This window comes from Narcine bancroftii, chromosome 3 (assembly GCF_036971445.1).
Source record: "Narcine bancroftii isolate sNarBan1 chromosome 3, sNarBan1.hap1, whole genome shotgun sequence".
Classification (NCBI taxonomy): domain Eukaryota; kingdom Metazoa; phylum Chordata; class Chondrichthyes; order Torpediniformes; family Narcinidae; genus Narcine; species Narcine bancroftii.
Window position 1 is genome coordinate 231,819,988 of NC_091471.1, and position 10,454 is coordinate 231,830,441.

At 54.1% G+C, this 10,454-nt stretch overlaps 1 protein-coding gene across 2 annotated transcripts; it reads left to right on the forward strand.

The window, feature by feature from the left end:
* Window positions 1-1,380: 1,380 nt before the first annotated feature.
* Window positions 1,381-10,377, forward strand: sgf29 (SAGA complex associated factor 29). 2 transcript variants are annotated; one of them, XM_069926892.1, is made up of 10 exons: window positions 1,387-1,506; window positions 2,136-2,217; window positions 6,202-6,277; window positions 6,835-6,907; window positions 7,951-8,015; window positions 8,329-8,458; window positions 8,628-8,774; window positions 8,908-8,943; window positions 9,092-9,254; window positions 10,154-10,377. In XM_069926892.1, the coding sequence occupies exons 1-10, from the start codon at window positions 1,415-1,417 to the stop codon at window positions 10,268-10,270; spliced, it is 981 nt and encodes a 326-aa protein (XP_069782993.1). In that variant the 5' UTR covers window positions 1,387-1,414; the 3' UTR covers window positions 10,271-10,377. The 2 variants fall into 2 exon arrangements, with proteins under 2 accessions (XP_069782994.1, XP_069782993.1); XM_069926893.1 differs by lacking the exon at window positions 8,628-8,774 and having other exon boundaries at window positions 1,381-1,506.
* Window positions 10,378-10,454: the final 77 nt, after the last annotated feature.

The following is a 10,454-nucleotide window of genomic DNA, read 5'->3' on the forward strand; positions in this document are numbered from 1 at the left end:
AATAAGAACACATATGCAGACATTTTTATATGAAATATAACTTGAACCAAAATATTAATATTAGCACAGATCTATTAACATAAATCTACAAACTCTGGGCCTCTGTACCCAACTCTACAACTGGATCCCTGACTTCCTCATCAGAAGACCACAGTCAGTATGGATTGGAAACAACGTCTCCTCTTCACTGATCAACACAGGCACACCCTGATGATGTGTGCTTACCCCACTGCTCTACTCACTCTACACCCACATCTTTGTGGCCAGGCACAATTCCATCTACAAATTTGCCAATGACAACACAGTTGTCGGCGGAATCACAGACGGCGAGGAGGAAGCAGACAGGAGGGAGACGGATCAGCTCATTGAATGGGGTCACGACAACAACCTTGTGCTCAATGTCAGGAAAACCAAGGAGATGATGGTGGACTTCATAAGGGAGTCAGGGGAACATGACCCAGTCCTCATCGAGGGCTCAGTCGCAGAGGGGGTCAAGAATGTCAAATTCCTGGCTGTCAACATCTCCGATATTCTTTAATCGATGAGCAAGAACTTAGATAATAATCTTTGTATCTACATGAAGTAATGAAATAGGTCCATAAGCAGCATCAGGTCAGTTAACTTCCCTTTTGTCAAAATAAGAGATGTACTTTCTTCATCAAAAGAGGAAGGAAGATTCCCCTCCCTAAACGAACACAGAGCTTAAGGGATATATAAGCCATTTGGAGAAAGATTTTGGAAACTAAGTCTTATATGAGGCAAGGTTAGCAGAACTGGGATCTTTATCTTTGGATTGAAGAAGGATGAGATTTAATAGAGGACGAAAGGAGGCATAGACATTGTGGACAGGACAGTGCAGGATCAGCAAACACTAGAGGACGTGTGTACAAAGTGGAGGGAGGGAAGTTCAGGGGAGACGTCAGGGAGAAGTTTTTTTCACACAGAGAGTTGTGGGGGTCTGGAATGCCTTGTCGGGTATGGTGGTGGAGAGGAATCAGACAGGGAGGAGTGTAGGGAACTGGAGGGGGTTACAGAGACAGGGAGGGGTGTAGGAAACCGGGCGGTACAGGACCTGTCTCTGTAACCCCTTCTCATACCCTACACCCCTCCCTCTCGGGAATTCAAGGTTTAGGATGGAGGGTCAAATGTTCCAACTTTGATGCCTGTTGAATGTTTTGTAGTTTTATTCTGCATTATTGTCCTTTTTTCTGGCTCTTTCTCTGAGCTTTGTGCTGCATTCACTGCAGGAGAGGATGCATTGGACCGAATTGGGGGTGCATTTTAACTCGACTATCCAAGGATTCTTTTTGTCCCCCGTTCGCCATTTCGAAATGCGTCCTCAGCCCCTCAGCGGCCGCAGTCTGCGGGGCGGGTCGAACGCCGTGCGACGCCTGCGGGGCAGCGGCACTGACCAATGGTACGGTGGTGCGGCTGCCGATTGACAGCTCTCCCAGGGAGGCCGTGCGAGCGGCAGCGAAGTGCATACGCGTTGGTCGGCGAAGGAAGGTGAGCGGTGGCGGGTAGCAGGCAGTCGGGCGGTCCCTCCTTCGGGTTGAGGCGGGGTTGGGGGAATCCCTTCCTTTGGTGCATTCCGCCCGGCGCTCCCTCTCCTGGGTGTATTCTGCCGAACGCTCCCTCCCAATGGTTTATTCGGCCGGGCGCTCCCTCGCTCGGATGTATTAGCGCCGGGCGCTCCCTCTCTTGGGTGCATTCTGCCGAGCGCTCCCAATGGTTCATTCGGCCGGACGCTCCCTCGCTCGGGTGTATTCGGCCGGGCGCACCCTCTCAGGTGCATTCTGCAGAGCGCTCCCTCCCAATGTTCATTCGGCCGGGCGCTCCCTCTCTCGGGTGTATTCGGCCGGGCGCTCCCTCTCCTTTCTATATTCAGCTGGATGCTCCCTCCAGGTGTACTCGGGTTAGGCGCTCCCTCCTGCGGGTGGACGACTTCTTCCAACATGGGGTTGTATGGGGTTATGGGTTGCGGGTGTCACCAGTTACTAGACTGCTGGCGGGGCAGCAGAACCGGGGGTGGGGGTAGGGAGCGGAGTGTTTCAGGGATGACATTTTCCATTTCCCCTCCCCCCCCCTCCCCCCTCCTCCGCCCTTCTCTCTCCCTCCCCCCCCCTTCCCCCCAGATTATCCATGGCTCTGGTCTCTGCGGACACCCGCATCTCTGAACTCCTCGGTGACCTTCACCAGCTGATCAGGCAAACCCAGGTAATTGGTAACCAGGTTATACTAGTTAACTCCTTAACCCTCTGCCCTCAGGGAACCCAACCACTGAAATCACCTGGTTAACCTCTGGTTAGTAACTCGCTTACCCAATAACTAATGCCCCAGTATCCAACTGACTAGGGCCATTCCTGTTTCACATCAGATAACTAGTTAACAAGGAACCAGCAGTTTAATAATCTGGTAACTCACGCCTACTCACTCTACACCCACGATTGAGTGGCCAGGCACAATTCCAATGCTGTCGAGGAAGCAGACAGGAGGGAGATGGATCAGCTCATTGAATGGGGTCACGACAACAACCTTGCGCTCAACGTCAGCAAAACCAAGATGATTGTGGACTTCAGGAGGGAGTCAGGGGAACACAACCTAGTCCTCATCGAGGGCTCAGTAGTGGAGAGGGTCAAGAATTTCAAATCCCTGGGTGTGAACATCTCCGAGGATCTGACCTGGAACCTCCATGTCGATGCTGTCACAAAGAAGGCTTGCCAGCGGCTGCACTTCGTGTCGTGTCTGAGGAGATTTGGTCCGTCACTGAAGACTCTTGTAAACTTCCACAGGTATTGCATCACTGCCTGGTATGGAGGCGCCAACTCTCAGGTCAAGAATAAACTCCAGAGGGTTGTGAACTCGGCTGCGATATCACAGGCACCAGACTTCACCCCACTGAGGACGTCTACATGAGGTGGGGTCTTAAAAAAGCAGTCTATCCTCAAAGACCCCCACCACCCAGACCAGGCCCTCTTCACTCTGCTACCTTTTCCAAGGTCCAGGAGCCTGAAGATGAGCTACTCAGCGGCTACAAGGAAGGCTTCTTCCCCTCCGCCACCAGATTCATTGGTGAACCACAGACGCTGCCTGACTTTGAGTAGTTATTTTATAGTAATGTAAGATGGTTATAATATGAATGTTTGCCCTGTGACGCTGCTGTAAAACACCGAATTTCATGACTTGTTCATGACGATAAATTCTGAATCCGAAGCACACGTTTTACATGTACAAGTCACATCAGTCATTTAAGTCCATCAGTCCTAGAGCACCAGAGCTGTGTTCTTAACCCCTGCTCTACACTTATGACTATGTGGCTCAGTACAACAATAACACCATCTACAAATTTGCTGATGATACCATGGTTGTGGGTTGTATAAAGGAATGGGATGAGTCAGTATACAGGAGGGAGATTAAATGGTGCACCAGCAACAACCTTGCACTCAATGTCACCAAAACCAAGGAGCTCATTGTTGACTTCAGGAAGGGAAAGTAAGAGGTAAATGATCCAGTGATCATAGGGGGATCAAAGGTGGAGAGGTGGGCAAATTTAAGTTCTTGTGAGTCACTATCTCGGAGGATCTTTCCTGGACCCATCACACCAATGGCATCGTGAAGAAATCATGGCAGCGCTTCGACCTCCTCAGGAGTTGGCAAATTTGCACAGCGGTGCGATGGAAAGTGGGCATCACGGTCTGGTACGTGGGACACCGATACCCTGCAAAAGATCGTGGACACAGCTCAGGAACATCTCCCCACCGTCCAGAACATCCATGGGGAATGCAGCCGTCGGTGAGGTGTAAGGGCCCCCCACACACTCTGTTCTCGCTGCTGCCATCAGGAAAGAGGTGTAAGGGCCACAAGACTCGCACCACCAGGTTCAGGAACAGCTGCTCCACCTCCACTGTCAGACTCCTCAACGACAAACTCAATCAGGGACTCATTTCAGGATTCCTGTGCCCCTTAATGATTTTTATTCTCTCTGCATTGCAGTCAGTTTTGTTCACATTTCTTTATTTGTTTCCATGTTTATGTTGTGCAGGGTTTATTTTTTGAACTACCAAAAAGTAGAAATTATGCCGCACCTGCAGGGAAAAGAATCTCAGAGTTGTACGTGACGTCACGTTTGTACTCTGGCAATAAATCTGAACGCTGGCCTGTTAACGTGTATCTGCTGCAATTGGAACTGGCTAAACTACCACGCCCCCACCCCTCCCCCCCGGTAACCAGCCAGGGGTGAACGATAATACCAGTGTCTAGTGCCCATCTTACCATCTTAACTAGTAGCACACACTCCGGTGCTCTCCTGCCCAGTAACTGTTGCAGGTGACCCACTGGAGATGATCTGGTAACCTCTCCAGGTTAGAGGTCACCTCTGCTGAAGAAACCAAGTTTATTACCGTCCTTGGTGAAAGGTGAAGGCCTGCAGATGTCGTGGCTGAAGTCACAGTGAGGGTCTCTCTCAGACACAGTGAGGGTCTCTCTCACACACAGTGAATGTCTCTCACACACAGTGTGGGTCTCACACACAGTGTGGGTCTCACACACATACAGTGAGGGTCTCTCACACACACACACACACAGTGGGTCTCTCACACACACACACACACACACACACACACACAGTGTGGGTCTCACACACACACACACACACACACACAGTGTGGGTCTCTCACACACAGTGTGGGTCTCTCACACACACACAGTGTGGGTCTCACACACACACACACAGTGTGGGTCTCTCACACACAGTGTTGGTCTTTCTCACACACACAGTGTGGATCTCTCACACACATAGTGTGGGTCTCTCTCACACACACAGTGAGGGTGTCTCACACACACACACACACACACACACACACACACACACACACACACACACACACACACACACACACACACAGTGTGGGTCTCTCACGAATATGAGGTGGTCAGTAGGAGCAGTTTCTTTGGTCGTTCACCCTTCTCACTGCCCCTTGGAAGAAGCTGGTCCTCAGCCTGGCGGTGCTGGCTCTGATCCTCCTGGATCCCTTCACCAATGGAAGCAGCAGAAAGATGCTGTGTGGAAGTGATTTTGTGCGCCCTCTTCGGTCAAATGATCCCCATAGATTGCATCGATGGGGGGGAGGGGGGAGGGGGGGGGTGGGGGAGGGAGACTCCAGTGATCCTCTCTGCCACTCTTATGGTCCTGTGGATTGACCTCCGATCCACTTCTCTGCAGCAGCCGTACCCTCATGGTGATGCAGCTGGCCAGGACACTCTCGATAAAGCTTCTATAGAAGGTTGATATGATGGTGGCTGGTGGCCTTGCTCGATTCAGTCTTCTCAGGATGTGTAGTCACTGTTACGCCATCCTGACAAGTGAGGAGATGTTGAGTGTCCACGATAGGTCACTAGTTCAGTGAACTCCAGGGATCTTGGTGCTCTCCACTCTCTCCACTACAGAGATGTTGATGTGTAGTGGAAGGTGGTCGTTCCTGATCCTCCTGAAGTCCACGATCATCTCCTTTGTCCATGATGAGAGTCTCGCACCATTTCTCAAGGATTTCCACCTCTTCTCCACAGTGCGATTCCTCGTCGTTGCTGATGAGGCCATCGACTGTTGTGTCATCTGCAAACTCAGTGACCCCGTTGGAGCTGGACCTGGCGATGTAGTCATGGGTCAGTGGTGTGAACAGGAGCGGGGTAACACACCGCCCTGAGGTGTGCCAGTGCTCAGTGTGATGGCGCTCAACATCCTGCTGCTGACCCGGATCGATAGTGGTCTTTCCGTTCGGGAGTCCCATCGCAGAGAGGGGCGTTGAGGCCCCACCTGCATGGCAGAACTGTCGATGGTTACCGCTGATTGAGCTAAACTTTGTGACCTGTGCCATCGTAGATTTCCCAGCATTAGGTCACCCGGTCACCAGAACACATAGTTAACTAGGTAACCAGCAGCTGGTGATCTGGGCCTGACTCAGTACGGGGTCTGGAGGTGAGGGAGGGAGTAGGGTTTTGGGGGAAACGTCACCCAGCCCCTGAGACAACCTGCCTCATCAGAGTCCAAGTAGGGTAGGGATGGAAGAGGGTGGGTGGGGAGGAGGAGGGGGAATAGGGAGGGGGAGAGAGAAGGGAAAGTAAGTTAAAGAGAGGAAAATGGCATGGTGTGAACTCTCTCTCCCCCTCTCTTTCTCCACCCCCCCCTTCCCACCCACCTCCCAGGAGGAGAGGTCACGCAGTGAACACAATCTGATCAACATACAGAAAACTCATGAACGCATGCAGACAGAGCAGAAGAGTGAGTGACACTGAGGAAGGGTCAGGGGTCATGACCTCATGACTCCTGTGGGTCAAGCCAAGGGTCAGGGAAGGTAGCGCCCTGACCCAGGATTGGGGGGGGGGGGGGGGTGGGTGCAAAGACAAGGAGGGGTGTAGGGGACCAGAGGGGAGTGACAGAGACAGGGAGGGGTGTAGGGGACCAGAGGGTGTTACAGAGACAGGGAGGGATGTAGGGGACCAGAGGGGGTTACAGACACAGGGAAAAGTGTAGGGGACCAGAGGGGGTTACAGAGACAGGGAGAGGGGTAGGGAACCGGAGGGGGTTACAGACACAAGGATGGGTGTTGGGGACCAGAGGGGGGTTACAGAGACGGGGAAGGGTGTAGGGAACTGGAGGAAGTTACAGAGAAAGGGAGGGATGTTGGGGACCGGATGGGGTTGCAGCGACAGGGAGGGATGTTGGGGACCGGAGGGGGTTGCAGCGACAGGGAGGGATGTTGGGGACCGGAGGGGGTTGCAGCGACAAGGAGGGTCGTGGATAGGGTGGGACAGTGATGGGCTCTCTCACCTCCTCAGTATCCCCGTACTACCGCACCAAGCTCCGTGGTCTGTACACAACTGCCAAGGCCGATGGAGAAGCTGAGTGCAAGTAAGTGACCTCTTTCTCACTCCCCTCCCCGTAGATACAGGCCCCTTCAGCCCTTCTAGTCTGTGGCAAACTATTATTCTGCTCATTATTCTAACCCAGCTCATATCCCTCCGCACCCCTCCCATCCACGTACCCATCTAAATTCTTCTCAACTGTTAAAATAGAGTCTGAATCCACCCCTTCAGCTCATTCCACACCCCCACCGCTCTCTGTGAAGAAGTTCCCCCTAAGCTTTTCCCCTTTCACCCTTAACCCTCTGGTATGGATCTCACCTCCCTCTGTCCCCTTCATAATTTTAAACACAGCAATCAAATCTCCCCTCATTCTTCTACGCTCCAGGGAATAAAGTCCAAACTTGTTTTAACTTTCCCCGTAACTCAGTTCCTGAAGTCCGGGCAACATCCTAGTAAATCTCTGCATCTTTCTATCTTATTAAGAACTTTCCTGTAGTTCGGTGACCAAAACTGCACACAATTCTCCAAATGTGGCCTCACCAAAGTCTTGTACAACTTTACCATAACATCCCAACTCCTGTACTCAATATTTTGATTTATGAAGGCAATGTGCGAAAAGCTCTCTTTACAACCCCGTCCACCTATGACGCCACTTTCAGGAAATTATGTATCTGTATCCCCAGATTCCACTGTTCTACCGCACTCCTCAGTGCCCGACCATTCACCGTGGACGTCCAACCTTGGTTTATCCTTCCAAAATGCAACACCTCACACTTGTCTGCATTAAATTCCATTGGCCATTGACAAGCCCGTTTTTCCAGATGGTCCAGGTCCCTCCGCAAGCTTTGAAAACCTTTCTCGCTGTCCACAATGCCTCCAATCTTTACCTTCTATGTTCCAGGGAATAAAGTCCTAACCTCTTTAACCTTTCCCTCCACCTCTCTTTATCCCTCATTCTGCCCTTCCTCCATCTCTCTCCTTCCACTTTTACCCACTCCCCCTCCATCTCTTGCCTCTCCCTTCCTCCACCACCTCTGCCTCCCCAACCCTCCCCGCTCCATCTCTCTCTCTCCCTCCCGCACCCCCCAGCATCCTACGAAAGGCCCTGGACAAGATTGCGGAGGTGAAGTCGATACTGGAGGAGCGTAGAATTGGTGAGGTGGGGTGTTCGGAGGGGGACTCTGGGTGGGCAATCGGGGGAGAAAGCTTCAGAGGGAGGGGAGGGTTGGAGGCATGGGAGAAGAGTCTGGCTGGGTGATTGGAGGGAGGGGGGAGTTTGGAGGGGGGAACATCGGAAGGGGGGTTAGAGGTCTGGGTGGGCTGTCGGGGGGGGGGGGGAAGTGTTCTGAGGGAGGGGTGTCTGGGTGTACGATCGGAGAGAGAGGGGAAGTGGACTCTGGGTGGGGGTTCAGAGGAAAGTATCTGTATGGTGGCGTATAACAAATCCTTGTTTCCCCCTCCCTCCAGCTGCCCGGAATGCGGGCCTCTACAACGACTCGGAACCCCCTCGGAAGACGATGCGGCGGGGAGTGCTAATGACCCTGCTCCAGCAGTCAGCCATGACCCTCCCACTGTGGATTGGGAAACCCGGCGACAAGTAGGTGGGCGGGAGAGGTGGGGGCAGGGGGGGGTGGGAGAGTGGGGGCAAGAGAGGGAGGGAGGACAGGGAGGGGAGAGAGGTGAGAGCAGGAGAGGGGGAGGAGAGAGAGGAAAGGAGGAGAGAGAATGTCACGTGCTTCCCTCACCCCAGTGCCTCTCCCCGACAGACCCCCACCACTCTGCGGAGCGGTGCCGGCAGCCGGGGACTACGTGGTGAAGCCGGGGGACAAGGTGGCAGCAAGGGTGAAGGGTCTGGATGCCGACGAACAGTGGATCCTCGCCGAGACTGTCAGCTACAACCACGCCACCAATAAGTCAGTCTTCCCCCCTCTCCCTTCCTACCTCCCCCTCCCTCTCTTTCTCCCCTCTCTCTCCCCCACCCCCCTCCTCTCCTCTCACACCCCCCCTCTCTCTCTCTCTCTCAAACTCTATTTTCTCCTTCACCAGGTACGAGGTGGATGACATCGATGAGGAAGGAAAAGAGTGAGTGAAAGTTCATCCCACCCCCCCCCCCCCCACCTCCCACTGTCTCGCCCATGTCAATATTGGCTCCATCAAACTGCAGCTTCCCTCACCGGCCCGATCCTGCTGCCCTCTGCTCCCTGACCACTGTACCCTCCTCCCCTGGCAGGAGGCACACGCTGAGCCGCCGCAGGATCATCCCGTTGCCCCAGTGGAAGGCGAACCCAGAGACGGATCCCGAGGCCCTGTTCCAGAAGGACCAGCTCGTCCTTGCCCTCTACCCCCAGACCACCTGCTTCTACCGGGCCCTGATCCACACTCCGCCCCAGCGGGTAGGTCGGAGGAGAGGTGGGGGTTTCCGAGGGAGGGATGTCTGGGCATATGATCGGAGAGAGGGGAAGGTGACTCTGGGTGGAGGTTCACTGGGTTGGGGGAGGAGGGAGTTGGGCTGGGAGAGGGTGGGTTGGGGCTAGGGGAAGACGGGGGGGGGTGGAGGCAGCCGAAGGGATCAATTCTCTCACTGGGTTGGGGAGGAAGGAGAGGGGCTGAGAGAGGGGATGGGGGTGTGAGGGGAGGGGAGGAGGAGGTGGGGGGAAAGGAGGGGAGGAGGAGGTGGGGGGAAAGGAGGGGAGGACCTGGGGAGGGAGGGGAAGCGAATTGGGTGAGGGGAAGGGTTGGGGGGGAAAGAGGGCAAAGGAGTGAGAGCTGAGATGGGGAGGGTGAAAGGACTTGGTAGGGAGTGGAGGCTGGAGATGAGAGGGGGAAGGAGCTGGGGAGGAAGAAAGGAGGGGGAAGGGAGCAGGGCAACTGGAGAGAGGGAGTGAGTCTATGGAGGGTTGGGGAGGAGAGGAAACGAGGCAGAGGGAGAGGAGGGGGGAGGAGGAAGAAGAGGGGAGGTAATGGAAGTAATGGAAGGGAAAGGAGGATGGGGAGAAGGCAAGGAGGGGAGGTGAAGCAGGTGATGGGTGGGGGGGGGGGAGAAGGAGAGAGGAAGGGAAAATGGAAAGGAGGGGAGGGGGAGCAAGGCAGAGGAAGGAGGGGAGAGGAGAGGTAGCAAGACAGAAGGAAGGAGGGAAGAGAGGCAGGGAGGGGTGAGGAGAGGTGGGGAAGAGGGAGAGCCAGGCAAAGGGTGGAGGGAAAGGGGGGATCTTGGCGGAGAGGGGAGAGGAAGATGTAGGAGAGACCTTGCACCTCATGCTAACTCCTCATTCCACTTCCCTCCTGTCCCCAGCCACAAGATGACTACTCAGTCCTGTTCGAGGACACATCCTATGCTGATGGCTACTCTCCACCACTCAATGTGGCCCAGCGTTATGTTGTGGCTTGCAAAGACAACAAGAAAAAGTGACGAGACTGGCAACGTGGGCTGGGGGTCCAGGAGAGAGCTAGCCCCCCCCCCCCCCCACCCGCTCAATCGTCCCGAGGAACGCGAAATTAAAGCTTTCACATGGAAAAGTTGGTTTCAGTTCTTCTCTTTGGCAAGCATCTCAAGTGGGGCTGATGTCTGTGTTTCACCCCAGGAGTGTGTGATG